The sequence below is a fragment of the Girardinichthys multiradiatus genome, chromosome 9, assembly GCF_021462225.1.
Source record: "Girardinichthys multiradiatus isolate DD_20200921_A chromosome 9, DD_fGirMul_XY1, whole genome shotgun sequence".
Classification (NCBI taxonomy): domain Eukaryota; kingdom Metazoa; phylum Chordata; class Actinopteri; order Cyprinodontiformes; family Goodeidae; genus Girardinichthys; species Girardinichthys multiradiatus.
This window is the reverse complement of record NC_061802.1, coordinates 40,001,669-40,020,069: the sequence shown is the minus strand read 5'-3', so window position 1 is coordinate 40,020,069 and position 18,401 is coordinate 40,001,669. Positions and strand designations below refer to the sequence as shown.

Sequence of the window (18,401 nt, the reverse complement as noted above, 5' to 3'; positions counted from 1 at the left end):
AGGCTGCTACGCTTAATCAGTGTTGGACTTCAGAAGATAACAGGAAAGCTGAACATTTTATACTAAAGGTGTTTTGTCTTTTCCTTTGAACTTTAAACATCTTTCTGTTGTGGAAAATGCTGGATTTGGAAATGTTGCCATACTCAAACAATGGCGCAAGTATCACTGATGGTACTTAGTGGTACTCAGAGGAATGCTTCGTATCAACAAAGACATCATAAGGTAAATATGAAGCAAGTTAGCAATAATGCAGAGCTAATAAGCCCAAATGGCCAAAAAGATTAGGAGTTAAAGAACATTAATATTTGCTTCAAACAGACATGATTCCCAAACGGAAGTGCAGCGCAGATTTTTGTGAGAATCCATCCACCCAGTAGAAATTGAACCTCATGACAATAAACTGAGAACAAGTGCCAGTGAGTACCAATACTGCGCTCAAATAACCCCTGAATTTGGAAACTGAATCTGGGAATAACTTCCAACCCAACTTTACCATGTTACAAGTTGTTTTTCTTCACATTATGTTGGAATCGCCATCATCATATCAATGTGATCAATGCAATTTTGCTAGTGTTTGGTATGATATTTTATTTAAAGTACAATGCATTTAAACCCTGCATGCCAGGACCCAACCCATCCTTGAGTTACACACTGGCACACGTTTGTCTTAATTGAATGCCATTTTCTTTTGTCTTTCCAATTTTGAAGAGGCAAACAGGAAAATGTCTTCTGTGATACGTATTTATATCCTAGGGGAAAAAGAAGTCTAGATTGCTAGGAAGAAGTTACTTAACACTCTGATAAACTTAAATGAAGTAAAGCATAAAATTATAAAAATGTTTCACGTATATTTTATAGAAAGTTGTTACGGGTGCCAATAAGAATGGCATCAGCGACTTTGCAAAGAGACATTTCTTTCCACACAAAAAAACAGCACTGAAATTAATGTCAGACTCTTCTAACTATGCTTCGTTTCAGACATGTCCAGTAACCACTCGTCGGTGGACTTAAGGGAAATGATGGGTGTATATGGCTGTGGCAGCTCAGTGAAATAGGGGGAGAAGGACGATTAGTGATTGAACATCAAATAAAAGATTCCTAAAATGTGCAGGCAGCCAGTGGAGTGAAGTTACACTAGGTGTTTTATACTCAGACTTCTTTGTGCCAGTTTAAAGACAGTTGCAGCATTTTGCAACACCTGCAGGCGTCTGGTGGATGTATCACCGGTATAAACATCAAGCACGTTGCAGTAAACATGCATAGATGTAACAAAGGTGTCTATTACGGTTTTAAAAAAGCTGCCTCATATGAACAAAGTTAGATTTAACTCCAAGCTTAGTGATGTAGGTGTAACATAATGTCAATATATGACTTTAAAGGGCAATAAAAGTCTAGGAGCCATCTTATCAAAATAGAAAGAAACCCCATGTGTCCTGAAAATAGAGCCAAAGGTTAGCAGACACAAAGGAAGGGGAACCACAACTGAACAGTGTAGGAACCCACATAGTTCCCACAGAGGAGGTTACAAAAATCATAAAGTTTGACAGAGAAAGTTTGCTCTGCCAAGAAACATTTGGACCTCTCCAATGCAATAACCCTAATGCCCATGGCCATTTAGACCAGTGCGCCCAGTGCTCTAATAGACAAATTAACATTTTATTACCCACTTTGTTAAACGCAGCATTTAAAGCAAAACAATAACACAGTCACCTAAGTTCGTTTCTAAAAACTCTTTTAGAGGCAGATTCAGTACAGTGCAAAGCTTTAAAAACAAGTTGAAAAACCTAAACAAAATTCATGTTCTTCTAAAAAGGTCTTAACATTTTTGGCTTTGATTTCAAAAATTCTTGAAAAGGTGACAGTGTCTGATTTACAGAGAAGGGTCTGAAAAAGAGAAAACATCCAGTCAGCGGCAGCGGTGTGGACAACAATGTTGATAATGGGCAGACTAGTTGGAGAGGATACAGGAAAGACAGGAAACAGCTTCTCAGGTAACCCTCATGTTAAAACCAAGGGATTCAGAAAACCACCTCTGAAAGCACATGTTAAACCTTGAAGCCGGTGGGATACAGCTGCAGAAAAGATTCAGTTGGCAAAGAACAGGAGACTCAGGCTACATTTCACACAGGTTAATTAGACGATAATACACTGGATAAACTTTGCCTGCTCTGATGAGAGTCGATTTCAGCTGGTGGAGTCAGAATTTGTTGTAGATATGGAGGAAAGTACCCATCCTAACCTGTGTCAAACTTTGGACCACTTAGTACGAACTGAGCATCTAAGCCTACCCAAGTACTGAGACCCACCATCTTCATCTCCTTTATGTCTGCAGTGTATAGATGCATCACAGTTGTGCAGCAGACAAATCTACAGTAACTCCGTGTTTCTGTGATGGAAATCTGAACCAATATCTCTACGAAGTGTTTCCAACAAATTTGAAATCAAACAGTTACTAAGGCCAAAACAGAGTCCAAACTGGTAATAGCAAGGTGTACCTAATATAGCGGCCGTTGAGTGTATGCTTTGATGCTTAAATGAGGCTAATTTTGTTATTCCTTACATTTCTGTTGGATTCAAAACCATTCAATTATCAAGGTCAAGGTTTGTTGTGTGAAAAAGTCCGATTGGTGCAGCATCTCCAGTAAAAAGACCTGTAAATGTAGTGGAGGCAAGATAAAACCACGTAAAAAACAAAGAAAAATGCCTGTGCAGAGGAAGAACATTTAAAAGTCTGCTATGTCTTTGCTTGATCATTTAAGGAAAATGCTGGAATGAGCCATACTGGGACATTTCCAGTTTTGGTTCTGAAGAATGAGTCATAACATCTGGGATGGGCAGTTAAGTTTGCTCACTTTCCCTGTGTGTTTCAACAGAGCTGCTAGGCAATGCAGCCACTGTTTATCCAGTTAAAGCACATTACCGTCTGTGCTGACTTCCCATTCATTTCTAAATCCACCCGATTAAGATCGCTGCTGCATATGAGACAGAGCAGGATGACATTTTCCCTGATGATCTATGTCATGAGCAAACAGATCAATAGATGTCTGTGACACTTTTTTCCTGACTTGATCTTATACTCCAGAGGCTGCGTGAGGCAAAAAAGGGCATACTTTCTCACTGCTTTGTGAGTTTTCTGAGTGAAGATAGAGATTTAGAGGTCACGTGCTCAGAACCTACAATAATTTCAGTCAACAATTTGATTTACAGCATTGCCTGTGCACAGTGGAAGAGAACATTTTAGAAATACTGATGCAGTTTGTCTTTGCACGTTATCTGGGTTTCACTTGGTCTTTGTTTTTCTCCCCTTCTCCCAGTTTCGTACCTGAAAGACGATGATCATAGTGAGGAAGAGATAAATGGCTGACATGAGGGCTGATAAGTCTGTTCCTTCAGGACTAAGAACGTCAAACACAGGTCTCTTATCTCCATACTGAAATTTCCACAGCCCATGACCTGAAAAAGCAACCGCAAAGGTCAGCAAACAGACAGAGGATAAAAATACAAAGATCTATACCAGCACAAATGAGAACGATTTAGGATACAGTGTTAGGGTATTTGCCCTGTCACATATTTCTTCTCTTTTGGCTTTTTTCAAACAAACTTCTATCAAAGATAACCTGAGTAAATATAAAATAACTGATAACTTCTTATCATTATCAACTTATCCTGGCCCTACATACAGTAATCGACTAGCCTTTTTTAATCATGAATTTACTGCGAATACCCACTTTATTTGGGCGGCTGTGTTCAATTTCAACGGTTACACCTAATCCTGATTACTGACGAATATAAAAATGGTGGAGAACCTTTCCAGGAGTGATTGGCCAACCAAAAATACTCCAGGAGCGCTTTCAGAAGATCACAGAAGTCCCCAGATTAACATCTAAAGCAATGCAGGCTCCACTTGCCTTTGTATAGGTCTGTTAATCACCCAAGAATAAGAAAGAGACGAGGTGCATAATTGGCCTCCATGAACGTTGCGAGGTGAGAACCCCTGCAGACCAAAAAGAACATAAAGGCCCTTCTAACATTTGCCAAAAAAAAAAAAAAAAAACATCCTTCTGATCTCCAAGACTTTTGGGAAAATATTCTGTGGACTCACAAGAGTGACGATGTTTCATCATTATCAAATATAACAACCTGAGGATCACTGTAACATGTCAGGTAGCTTTATTTATTATTTTACATCATTAACAACTGATATCTGTTTTTATTTTATCATCCTCACAGTTCAACATGGTGGTGGTAGTGTGATGATCTGGGGCTGCTATGATGCTTTAAGACCTGGACGACTTCCTGTAATTAATGGAACCATTATTTCTGCTCTCAACTGGACAATCCTGACAGACAAGGTTTAGCCAACAGTTTGACTTTAAACGACTTTAAGCAGAGTGACAAAGATCCAAAGCACTTTCTTTTTTTTACATTAACTAATCAATAATTTTTTTTTTATGTGAAAGGCTGATTACGAGTTATCAGAAATGCTGGAAGGCATTGAGCACCTTTCTCTTCATAAACTAAATTATCATTTGAAAACCAATTTTTTATTTTTACTCTGGTTATCTTTTTCTGATATCAAAATTTTTCTAATGACCTGAAACATTTAAATTTAACATTTAAACATTAAAAAAAAGCAAAACTTGAACCTGTCTGTGATAGGGACAAATTGTTTTCACATCACTGTGTAACATTTAGTATAAAACAATCATAAAATCTCTCCAAAAGGCTTCCATTGTTATTACATACCAAGAGCAGCGAACAGGCACATCACCAGCAGGATGATGACACACCAGAACACATCCACATTCATCTGTCTCTCCAGCTTGCTGCGCTTGTAACGCGGGCCGTTGTTGTTGAGCATGGCTTTGGTCTCATGACCTGCAGATGTACGAGGGATGTTGGTCAGAGGTCTTAAATGGAGTGTGACACAGTACACCAGTGATCCTGCGGAAGCCGACCTGCATAAATGACTATTCCCACAGCTTCCTCCGTGTTGCGGACGGTGCAGCCTCGCAAGAGGAGGTTTTCTTTGTAAAGTGCGTCTCTTCTGCCGCTTCGGTGGATTCTGGAGGGGTGGAAATTTCATAAAAATCATTCTTGTTAAAGTGAAAAATAATTCTAGTTTCGATTCCTTTTTGATCAATGAAGGCTTAAAGACGACATCAGTTTATTCTGCCAGGTGCTCTGAACTATTATGGTAGACCCTGAACAAAGTAAAAATTCAGCCAATTCACTTCTCACTTACAACTTGTCTGTTTTAAGTCTGCCAGACTCCTCCATAAAGGAAATGTTTTCAAAGGCATATTTCTGCTCATATGCAGCAGCCAACCAATCATCTAAAGTAAAAATTAATGCAGGAACTCCCAGAAGTATTCATACCGCTTAAAACGTTTCACATCATGTTACAATCCAGTAACTCTTGATTTTTAACTGTGATTTTTTGTGATACACTAACACAAAGTATCAACAATTTGAGTGTTGTCTGGATTTGTATTCAGTAACCTTTAATCTGATACCCCTGAATAAAATGAGATTCAATGAGTTGCCTTCAATAGTCCATTAATTAGTAACTTCTGTCCACCAGTGTGTGATTCATTCTCGTAATAAATCCAGCCGTTCTGTGAAGGCCTTAGAGGTTTGTTGCCATTAGTGAAGGAACAGCATCATGAAGACCAAGGAACACAACAGACAGGTCAGGGAGAGAGATGTCAGAAGGTTTTATGCAGAGTTAGTTTATAAACTAACATCCCAATCCCAGGCTTTGCACATCTCACAGACCACAGGTCATCAAAAAAATGGGACATGCACAGCATAAACCAACAAAGACATGGCCATCAACCTAACACTGGACGCCACTGTGAAATATAGTGGTGGCAGCACCATACTGTGGGAATGCTTTTCTTCAGCAGTGACAAGGACGCTGGTCAGAGTTGATGGAAAGATGCGTAGAGCTAAATACAGGTATGCTCTTAGAGGCTACAAATAACCTGATTATTTTTGCAAGCCACTATGAATGAATAAGAGAAGACAAGATGTTTGCTGTATTATCTACAGAAAAAAAAGCTGAATCAATTTTTAACAAGTGTTAAAGAAAGTTTCCTGTACTTCTTGATAGTTACAAACAGTACTTCATCAGCCCTGTCATAGTCACACTACCATCAGGATGTTTACCAACAACAAAGTTCATGATTTGGCCTTTGACACCAAGCCAACTGACACATCGCCGCTGTTATAGATTAAGACGTTACTTCACACACAGCATAATGGAGTTCACCACTAGTACTGCTAGAGAAGCAGATTGCTCCCTCTTCCTGAAAGGGAAGAGAGATTAGACTGGGTGTCACTGACCGTAATGTAATAAAGCCCTGGCGAGCCAAGGCACTGAGCCTTGAGCTCCACAGTAGCCTGGCAACTGTATACCTGCAGCATCTGGTCTCCTTCTGAGCAAAGAATACATGTCACAGTTCCACGGTTAGTCGGACCGGATCTTTAACTGGGAACCCAACATATCCATTGTTTTATTGTGGTGACACCATGAAAAGTGAATCCAGGAATCTAGGTCTGATAATATTCTGGTGATACCTGAGAGTAGATGGGTTGGGTGAACATGAGGAAGGGAAAAAGCTCTTCTTTTTATAAAGAAGCTGGTTTGTGGTTTTTATACCTCACTGAATAAACTGATAGCATTTTATTTGTACTGTAAACACAAAGCTCTATTTTCTTTAACAAAGAGATTTTGCATATCTAAGGCTAATCGACCAACTATTAAATTAACTCAAGTTCATTTATATAGTGCTGACTCACAACACATGTAATGTCACAGCAAATTGCAGTTCTTGGACCAATCAGATGTTTAAATAATTATGTATCAAACTTTTGTTATATTTACAGAGACCTATGGAAGGGAACAAAAACTTGTCATTTCATGTTTGGATTTCAACAGAGCTGACTTGGTCGGATCTAGCTAAAGCAGACCAATCAGAGTGGAATGGGCTTTGACAGAGTGGGTATCTCTTAGTTTTTACAGGAAACATGTAAACACGTGGAAGCTTTTGGCCGTTTTCACGAAAACTTTACACAAGCACATGCAGATTTTCAGTCACTGTCAATGTTCTCTGTGACTAATGACAGTTTGATCATGGTTTTCTTTCAATTTACCATTTACTGCCATTTAAGGTATTTCAGTTTTATGTTTTGCACATTGAGATCACTGTTATACTTAATAGGTCACCATCACAACAAAGCATTGGCTTGATCCCAGTCAAGTAATTTTCATATAAAACAAATGGGCATAGGGAGTGAGAGACATCCATTCCATGTTTAGGAAATTTGGGGCATGTTACAGCAGAAAAAACCTGACTGCAGTTTATTCTGCTGTGTATTCTAATTACTAAATGATTTGTAAAAATGTAACATTTAGCAAATGGTTTCTGCTGACTGAATTACAGCTGGTCAGCCAAAAATAAAAGATCTACATCTACCACAAAGCTTTTACTGTAACAACAGTAATCTACACATACCTTAGAACACCCCTCATCATTTCCCATGAAAATACTGATCCTTGACACACAAGCCTACTAACCCTTAAAAACCTTGACGAAATGCAGCTTCTTGTAATCAAAGTGAGCAGTTTTGTTTTGTTCTGATATTCTGTTTCAGTATTGAGTACAACCTAAATTTAACTTCCCTGCACCATCCAGGGTCATTCCCCGTGAATTTCCAGTGAAAAGAAAACTAAATAGGAATTATTTATTATAAGTTGCAAGTCAAAAGCTTCCTGACATTAAGGAGAAGATGTTATATTTTAGTGTCGGAAAAGATAAAAATTGAATGTTTAAAAAAATTAATAAATCACAATCTGCCTTTCAGCTGTTTTTGAAGCAAATGAGTCATTCTAAAATGCACTAATCTGACACAATAAGGGCCCTTAGAGCACGGCTTACTAAAATAAAAAACACTATGACCAGGTATGTATAATGATGTAGCAAATCTACCAGCAAAGTGAGACTGCCAACCGCTGTAAACAGAAAAGGATCATTCTGAAGGGATATGTAGTTGGTTATTGGGAACAGAAAAAAGATGGAGGAAGCATTTCTCTTTACCTAATGATCCTGCTAGGCGGGAAAGGGATCTAGGGCAAAGGAAGGTAGGGCCTGTATATATGGCGATACATTAACATTAGGTATGCATTTTTGTTTTATCGCAACACACAGTGTGTATCGCTTTATTCAAAAACCATCCTTTGCTATAATAAGCGCGAATGTGAACAGTAAGCAAGGCTCTGACCCTCGTTTTAACAGCAAGAACAACACTACAGGTTTAGCAGCTTTTTTACCAACTAAACCATCAGTAGACATAATATTCAACAAATTCTGTTGCAAAGCAAAGCTGCAGTTTGGCTGCACATTTTGAAGAAAAGCACAATAGACAGTAATCAACTAAGATGAATAGAGATCCATCCAATAATCAGACCACACAAATGCCAAATGGTAACAAGACCCCAAAATGGCCTGACCTGCCAGAGAAACATGCTGAAAACTGTTAAAGCAGCATCAAAACAGAGTAATGTTCAGGAATCAGTGACTTAAAGAGGAGCCTTTTATGTGTTAGAGAAAGCAGTCGTTGCAGTCTACCCTTTTAGGTTTAAAATAAATACAGCATCTGACCGGAAACTGTTAAATGATCCATATTTATAGTAATATTACAGCGTCATATAACCACGTTTCCAAGCGAACCCTGACAGACAAGAAAAGACCAGCGCAAACATGAGATTATGAGTTGTTAAAACAATAGAAAAACAACAGTAAATCTCAACAGCTGACAGTAATATAGTGCATTTGAACACTTTTCATAGAGTGATTACAGCGCTTAGAACAAAAGCAGAAAGCTGTTACAAAAAGCGGAGCTTTTCAGGTTTAGCATAAATGCAACGCAACGTGATCTTTGTTAACAAATATTAAGGCAGCAAAAGTCATATAACAACTGTTTTAAATTAAATGAACAGAGGTTGACTTTTTACTTAAAGTCACATTTGTTTAATGTTTCTGCCTTATTGTCTTTCCTTGATTTAGAGACATTTTCCTTTGGAAACATGTCGTCCTTCTATAATTCTATAACATCAGATACTGGAAACCCAGAACTCTCTAGTGGTTGAACAGCATTGTCACTTCACCAACAACCCTTGAGCAAGGCAAGCTTCTGCATCGGCGGGGGCGGGGTGTCAGTGATATGCTAAGGACCATTTAGAGGGATTGAGCTTCTAGAGAAGAAGTTGCCATGGTTGCTGCCTGAATAGTCACAAGATTGTCATTTTACACATCACACGATGCATTGAATGAATTCGTTATATCGCATATTTATTATATAAGCCCCTCATCTGAGGTCTGCTAAAGTAAATATGGGAAGAACAGATTTCTCCTCAACCACCAAAACTAGTATTTCTGTTGTGAAAACTTTAATACAAGATAATTAAACAATTAAAATGGGCCAAAATGGTAGTGTGCTCCAAATAACATTTTGCGATACAGTTACAAGTAAAACACCAAGTGATTATGTATTGAAACATGAGATTTTCAGTCACTTCCATTCACTGTTGCTTGGCTTGCTAGAATAAACATATTGCGGACACAGTTATTTAAAGTAAAGCGCTGCCACACACCCATGTGCCTTAAAGTAACAATACTGGTGAGAAGCAGAAAGGATATTATAATGACCTTTTAAATCCCTGGGTTTGGTGCCAGTTTGTTAGGCCTCTAAATTACTTCCTCTCAGACAAATTTATCATGTCTTCAACCCACTGACAAGACAAATTAGCATACAAATTTTCACCTCATAGCCCCTGGAGGTGTTATTATCACTACTTTCTTCTTGGGTGCCAAGTGCTTTATGAAATGATGCCCAAGTTCGATGTTCTATCATCACTCGTCTGCAACTTTCGAATGCCTTGTGCTTGTTTTCTTTCTTTTATGAAGTTCTATGTATTTCTTGACCACGGACATTGAAATAAATACATCTGTCATGATGAATTTATTATACAAGTCCGAAAACAACTGAAAAATACTAAAAATGATTTTGGTAACCTTGACAACGGTTGATTTACAGGTCACAATAATAAAGTGGCTTGTCAATGTTTTTGGAAGGCAATACTCACATGTAGCCTCGAAATCTGTTCAGGTCATTGTTGGGCTTTTCACATTCAATTATGCTGCTGTACTTTAGTGGGTCAAAGTCACAGTCCTGTGAACAGAAACATATCTCATAAATAAACATATATAGCTTTGGTGAATGATGCTACAAGGTGTGTAATATCAAACATCTACTCTCAGATGACCTAAGGGGACAATGAATGGAAGGTCATTTCTTTGTGACAGGGCAGTTAGCACATTTGTGGATATATTTTAAAGCAACACGTTTAAGGCAACATACAGCTTCCTTGTGTGAAATAATGAAAAAGATTAATAAATAAAAAGATATCAGCCAAGATGTCAAGAAGAGAACCATGGACCTCCACAAGTCTGGTTCATCCTTTGGTACAATTCCAAGATGCCTATAGGTGCCACAATCATCTGTTTAAACAGTTTTATGCAAGTACAGGTCCTTCTCAAAAAATTAGCATATTGTGATAAAGTTCATTATTTTCCATAATGTCATGATGAAAATTTAACATTCATATATTTTAGATTCATTGCACATTAACTGAAATATTTCAGGTCTTTTATTGTCTTAATACGGATGATTGTGGCATACAGCTCATGAAAACCCAAAATTCCTATCTCACAAAATTAGCATATCATTAAAAGGGTCTCTAAACGAGCTATGAACCTAATCATCTGAATCAACGAGTTAACTCTAAACACCTGCAAAAGATTCCTGAGGCCTTTAAAACTCCCAGCCTGGTTCATCACTCAAAACCCCAATCATGGGTAAGACTGCCGACCTGACTGCTGTCCAGAAGGCCACTATTGACACCCTCAAGCAAGAGGGTAAGACACAGAAAGAAATTTCTGTACGAATAGGCTGTTCCCAGAGTGCTGTATCAAGGCACCTCAGTGGGAAGTCTGTGGGAAGGAAAAAGTGTGGCTGAAAACGCTGCACAACGAGAAGAGGTGACCGGACCCTGAGGAAGATTGTGGAGAAGGGCCGATTCCAGACCTTGGTGGACCTGCGGAAGCAGTGAACTGAGTCTGGAGCAGAAACATCCAGAGCCACCGTGCACAGGCGTGTGCAGGAAATGGGCTACAGGTGCCGCATTCCCCAGACCTGGGCTACAGAGAAGCAACACTGGACTGTTGCTCAGTCGTCCAATGTACTTTTTTCGGATGAAAGCAAATTCTGCATGTCATTCGTAAATCAAGGTGCCAGAGTCTGGAGGAAAACTGGGGAGAAGGAAATGCCAAAATGCCAGAAGTCCAGTGTCAAGTACCCACAGTCAGTGATGGTCTGGGGTGCCGTGTCAGGTGCTGGTGTTGGTCCACTGTGTTTTATCAAGGGCAGGGTCAATGCAGCTAGCTATCAGGAGATTTTGGAGCACTTCATGCTTCCATCTTCTGAAAAGCTTTATGGAGATGAATATTTCATTTTTCAGCACGACCTGGCACCTGCCCACAGTGCCAAAACCACTGGTAAATGGTTTACTGACCATGGTATCACTGTGCTCAATTGGCCTGCCAACTCTCCTGACCTGGACCCCATAGAGAATCTGTGGGATATTGTGAAGAGAACGTTGAGAGACTCAAGACCCAACACTCTGGATGAGCTAAAGGCCGCTATCGAAGCACCCTGGGCCTCCATAAGACCTCAGCAGTGCCACAGGCTGATTGCCTCCATGCCACGCCACATTGAAGCAGTCATTTCTGCCAAAGGATTCCCGACCAAGTATTGAGTGCATAACTGTACATGATTATTTGAAGGTTGACGTTTTTTGTATCAAAAACCCTTTTCTTTTATTGGTCGGATGAAATATGCTAATTTTGTGAGATAGGAATTTTGGGTTTTCATGAGCTGTATGCCACAATCATCCGTATTAAGACAATAAAAGACCTGAAATATTTCAGTTAATGTGCAATGAATCTAAAATATATGAATATTAAATTTTCATCATTACATTATAGAAAATAATGAACCTTATCACAATATGCTAATTTTTTGAGAAGGACCTGTATAAACGGAATATCCAGGCATCATTTTGGAAAGGAGATGGATTCTGTGTCTCAGAGATGAACTTCATTTGGTGCAAAATTGGTCCATCTAATCCAGAACCAAAGCAAAATATCTTATGAATATATATTCTGAAGCTGGTAAGAGCTTCATTACCAACAGGGAATCCAATCCTGTATCTGGACAAGCTGAAAGGTCACTAAGAAAGGAAGAAGCCACTCCAAAAGTAACAAAGATATACAAATGCACTGAATGACAATTACTTTAATTTAAGAAGACGTGTCCTGTGATCTGATAAAACTAAAATGTGTGTGTTTGGCCATAATGACCATCGTTAGATTTGGATGAGAAGGTGAGAAGCTTGCAAATCTGATCAAACCATCATATCTGTAAAGGTATGGTAGTGACAGGCATCATGTTGTGCTGCAGGAGGGACCGGTGGAGTTAATAAAAAGACGCAATATGTGGAACTATTAAAATATCTTAGTTCAGCCAGAAAGGTTGATGCTTGGACCCAAATGGGTCTTCAAAGTAGACAAATTAGTTACAAAACGGCTTACCAAATCTTTTGGAATGGCCATCACAAAGCCCAGCCAAACCTTTGGTCACTCATGCCAATGCCAAACGTCGGTTTCAATGGTGCAAGGAGCGCAAATCTTGGGCTGTGGACAATGTGAAACATGTATTGTTCTCTGATGAGTCCACCTTTACTGTTTTCCCCACATCCAGGAGAGTTACGGTGTGGAGAAGCCCCAAAGAAGCGTACCACCCAGACTGTTGCATGCCCAGAGTGAAGCATGGGGGTGGATCAGTGATGGTTTGGGCTGCCATATCATGGCATTCCCTTGGCCCAATACTTGTGCTAGATGGGCGTGTCACTGCCAAGGACTACCGAACCATTCTTGAGGACCATGTGCATCCAATGGTTCAAACATTGTATCCTGAAGGCGGTGCCGTGTATCAGGATGACAATGCACCAATACACACAGCAAGACTGGTGAAAGATTGGTTTGATGAACATGAAAGTGAAGTTGAACATCTCCCATGGCCTGCACAGTCACCAGATCTAAATATTATTGAGCCACTTTGGGGTGTTTTGGAGGAGCGAGTCAGGAAACGTTTTCCTCCACCAGTACTCGTCGTCTTCCGCTTTATCCGGGACCGGGTCACGGGGGCAGCAAACTCAACAGAGACGCCCAGACGTCCCTCTCCCCAGACACCTCCTCCAGTTCCTCCGGGGGAAGCCCAAGGCGTTCCCAGGCCAGCCAAGAGACATAGTCCCTCCAGCGTGTCCTGGGCCGTCCCCTGGGCCTCCTCCTGGTGAGACGTGCCTGAAACACCTCCCGAGGAAGGCGTCCAGGAGGCATCCGGTATAGATGCCCGAGCCACCTCAACTGGCTCCTCTCGATGTGGAGGAGCAGCGGCTCTACTCCGAGCCCCTCCCGGATGGCCGAGCTCCTCACCCTATCTCTAAGGGAGTGCCCGGCCACCCTACGGAGGAAGCTCATTTCAGCCGCTTGTATCCGGGATCTCGTTCTTTCGGTCATGACCCAAAGTTCATGGCCATAGGTGAGGGTAGGAACGTAGACCGACCGGTAAATCGAGAGCTTTGCTTTTCGGCTCAGCTCTCTTTTCACCACAACGGACCGGTACAGCGTCCCAGTTACTGCGGCAGCCGCACCGATCCGTCTGTCGATCTCCCGCTCCATTCTTCCCTCACTCGTGAACAAGACCCGGAAATACTTAAACTCCTCCACTACATATATATATGTATGTATTTATATATGGCTCATTAGTCTGGTATTATAATAATCACAATAATTTTCATAACCCTAACTGACCTAAACAGGAAAGGTTAAGCGTGATTTCATGTCAGTAACGGTGGAAGAACGATCATGTGTGGTTTTAAACAGCATCTGACTAAAACAGTTTATTTGGTTAAAATTTAGCCATTTCTTTTCTATTCTGGTGTATACCAAAGATTGATGTTAGATTACTGACTTCTCCGAAGTTGTCCTGCGAAGATTATCTACGTTTTATTTGTCAGGTGAGTTTTGACAAGAACCTGAAGAACTTCAACCAGAGAAAGCAAACATTTTTCTGTAACTACAAATCTTCACCTGAGTTTCCACCACAAGCATGTAAACCAGTTATTCTGTACATTGCAAACAGTTTCAGAAACATTTCTATCCATTTTAGGCCACTGTTGACTGAATCAGTATGATTGTGCCTTCCCTGCATTTTACGATAAATTTTAACAGTAATAACCTGAAACTCCTCACAAGTAAGACTAAACTTGAAAACAACAACAAACAAAACAAAAGATGGGTGGCTGCGGCATAATACTATAAAATGTATGGATTTCATAGAAGTAAAAGAAAACGTTTGCCAAAAAATATGTGAAAACACACCAAAAATGTGGTGACATGAGGTTGAGGCAGATTTAAGCAAAAAAAAAACATGTGTTTCAGTCTCACCAACTCGAAGAAGCTGCGGACGACCTGCCTCTGCTTTAGGTTGGTCTCTCCATCCAGTGTGGCGGTCTCGATGTGGCACAGGCGATCTGGGTCGCTGGAGCTCAGCAGTAGGACGTCGGCGGGGAGAATCTCATTGCATCGCAGACGGACAAAGTCCCCAACATGCACTTCTTTCCAGTACTTCTCCACGTAGCGCTTATCCTCTCTGCAGAAACAAGCAGAGTGCAGACATTTTGGCGTTCATTTTGCTTCTTCAGACCCAGCTTTGGGGTGAATTAGAGCAGAGCCTGCAGTTCTGGTTTTCTTATCTATGAACACACTCCTAACAGCTGTGGAAGATGTTTACAGGATTGTAAAAGTTGTTATTGCTGGCAGCAGTGGGTCCATTAACAAATTGGACCTTAGAAATTAAAAATAGGATGTCATCAAAGTTCATGTACAAGTAGACAAATACTTTTGGCAATACAGTGTATGCATCGTCTGAAAAGACGAGATGCAGGTACTGTATGAGTTTAGTCAGCCAGGTGGGGGTAAGGTTGGGATGTCGAGCCCAATATCGTCACAACAAAGAAAAATTTAATTCTGCCCAAACTGGACAACAGCTTGGGTCAAATCTCTGCGAACACTTTGGAACCACTAAACACTGAGGCTTTTGATGCCTGTGAATTATGCTCTGTGCAGGGAGGACGACAGTGTTGCTTTTCATTACTGAAGTACAGACTGGGCACACATAGTCAGGAAACTGGTCAGAAACAGCTCATCAGGTTGGAAACTGATTCATAACTACAGTAACTGAGTCAGAACCAAAGCAAATGCTGTAGTATCAGCAGAACTATTTTTTATAAATTTCTCTGACAGACATGTGGGAAGGAATCCCAGTATCTCTATGTTCAAGGTGACCTGTATGAAGGGCCAGCCTGCATTACACGGTACTATATAAAAGGTACTCAAAGTCATTTAACTTTTTTTTAACACGTCACAAACTTGTGGTAATATTGTATTTGATAAGGACTTAATGATCGATAGACCAAGGTGATGTAGTGCACAATTGTTAGATGGAAGGAATATAAAACATGACTTTCAACATTTTTACATATAAAAACCTGATTAGTTTGGTTTGTAATTTCATCTCAGTATAGATTTAGCTTTTCTGTGAAGACCTTAGATTTTTGTCACAAAACATCAGAGAACACACAGCGTCATAAAGACTAAGGAACACACCAGACAGGTCAGGGATGAAGCTTTGAACGTCTCACGGAGCACTGTTCAAACAATCATTCAGAAAGGGGAAGGGGATGCTACAAACCTACCAAGACATGAACATCCAATTAAAATGACAGGCCAGGAAGGGAGGCCCATGGTAACTCTGGAGGAGCTAACTTTTAGTGATGCACACTGAATATCTGGCCTTTATAGAAGACTGGCAAGAAGTAATACGTAAGAAGTCCTGGACACAGCAAAAACGTGGAAGATGTGCATAGTGGGAAACAAACACTTCATGTCTCCTTGAACCCCCGTACGCACTGAGAATCTGCATCTACGATTTTCTCAGTGATCTGGGACATGACAATCCTAAGTGCTTACTTAGAAGGCAACTAGACTTCTCTTGTTTGTTGAAGATGTTTCACCGCTCAACCAAAATATTGTGATTGCTTAGTTTTCCCACAATGCTCTAAGAACACTTCCACCTTCCAGCACCCTACACTCAGTTACAACTTTAGATCCAACTGAGAATTTGTGGCAAGGCTTGAAATTTGATGTTCACAGATATTCTCCATCCAATCTGAGTGAGCTGGAGCTATTTGGCAAAGATTCTAGACCCTACATGAGCAAATCTAGGAGACATACAACACACATTTATTTTTCAAATCATCTACCATTTTCCTTCATCTGTATTACTATACACTACTGTATTTTGGTCAGTAACATTAAATCCAACAACAACAAAAAAAAACATTACATTTTGTGGTGGAAGTGAGAAAACAGGAAAAAAGCTTAAGGGGTATGAATAGTTTCGCAAGACTCTGAAAGTCTATTGTTTATTTTTTCTTCTCCGGGTCTTCCGTCATCAGCTGATGTGAGTGTACCAGATTCATTAGAGCAGAACAGTTTGTACGATTGAAGGGGGAAAAAAAACACTCCAGGTTCGGGACCCTGCTGGACACAGCTGCTGGCTGCCAGCTGGACTCCAGGCCGGACTTACCTGCTGTAGACCAGACAGTCCATGTGATTGATTTCTTTATCCGACCTGTGTCTTCTGTAGTCCTCCCAGAGGTCTTTGATGGCAGTGACAGACAATATAAAAGCTACAGGAGCCAGGGCAAGTTCGGGCTGAAATGCGTTGACAACCGGGACAAAATTGAGCAACGCGATGAAGACGAAGTAAACGTTGGCGAAGCGGTGGAACTGCTCGAAGAGGTTCTTTGGTAGAAATGACAGCACCGTGTACTTGGTCGTCTTAATTTTGTTGGTAGCGTAGTGTCTGTTAGGGTTTTCCTCGCCTTTGGCGTTGTCATAGTGGATGTTTGCGTGAACAGTCCTGGTTTTGTTCTCCTTGGGCTTTTTCTTTCGTTGCCTTTTGGCTTTTGAAGCTTTCGCCATCCCGGTATCTTCGCTCTCCCGCGCCATAGTCCGACGCTGCCTTAAACTTTTCCACTGTTAACGTTTTTGCCGTCCTCTCACACACAAAAAAAGACACCAGAAGTGCAGACTATGTTATCATTCTTTTAGCGAAGGAAAAAAGTTAAAGCCAGCTGTTTGCTTCGGTCACGCAAATCTCTCCTTTTTATCCATTTCGACTCCTACTTTGGCGAGTCAAAGGACAACTTTTGCGTGTTTGGCTTCTTTTTTCCTGCTTGTTAGGAAGGATGCTCAGAGAGTAGGGAGGGCTAGGACTTTCCGCGGCTAAACCACGGATCTGTAAATCACATGGATAGGTCACCGCCGAAGGCCACGGGCTGAGGTGTTGCTTACAGATCAGCGTCTGCGCGCAGCCTCAACATACGTGGTTCGTCGTGAGCAGATCAGGGGTCGCACTCCTGTGGAAATCTGACCCGGTGGCCCCTCCTCGAGCCAGCCTTTTTTTTTCTTTTTGCCACGCGGTAAAATTTTGTTTACACAGCCCACAGGAGGAAGGCAAGGATTTAAATTTGTCAAATGGGTAAAGTTTGAATTTTTATTTGTAAATCACTTTGGTGGGAAACAATTATATCTAAAAACACCGAACAAGTTAAGCTATACACGGTCTATTTGTGTAATATTTAATAACAATAGCAATTATAATAAGAATGATAATGATGCGTTTGGAAATTGAATGTGGAAAATGTTTTAAAAAAAGAAGGTTAAATAAAGGTGTCAAAAGGAGATGCATAGCTATCATTAGTGTTTGGAACAAAGCCGATTTTAATTAAAAAGGTTTGTTTTGTTTTTAATTTTCTGTTATTCTGATGTAGCTGGGATTGATGAGTAAGAAAGTTAGACACATAAGCCTTTTCAGATGCATTATGATTGATATAAAATGATGATGATAATTGTTAATAATTTTGTTTATTGTAAAATAAAACCTTCTTTTTGTTCTTATAACAATAGGACTCATTTATCCCTTAGAATCAAAATTTAAATTTAGTACAAAAGATAAGAAAATGTTCGGTCAATAATTTCTTCCTGTAAAAATACTTACAAGGACAGAAACCATGACATTCCACACCCCACCAACTGTCTGGCTCCTTCTGGGGGATCCCAGATGCCCCTTTTTCACCAATGCGGTTC

General features: G+C 40.3%; 1 protein-coding gene across 1 annotated transcript in view; it reads right to left on the bottom strand.

Annotated features, from left to right (window-relative positions):
- atp10a (ATPase phospholipid transporting 10A) overlaps positions 1–18,061 on the bottom strand; it is a 61,276-nt gene extending 43,215 nt beyond the window's left edge. Inside the window, exons 1-6 of the mRNA XM_047375215.1 lie at positions 16,837–18,061; positions 14,634–14,838; positions 10,151–10,236; positions 4,959–5,065; positions 4,747–4,878; positions 3,323–3,453 (exon numbers count right to left, since the gene is read on the bottom strand). Of these exons, the coding sequence (XP_047231171.1) occupies positions 3,323–3,453; positions 4,747–4,878; positions 4,959–5,065; positions 10,151–10,236; positions 14,634–14,838; positions 16,837–17,261 (1,086 nt within the window). The 5' untranslated portion in view covers positions 17,262–18,061. The remainder of the gene's footprint in view (positions 1–3,322; positions 3,454–4,746; positions 4,879–4,958; positions 5,066–10,150; positions 10,237–14,633; positions 14,839–16,836) is intronic.
- Between the last annotated feature and the right edge of the window lie 340 nt (positions 18,062–18,401).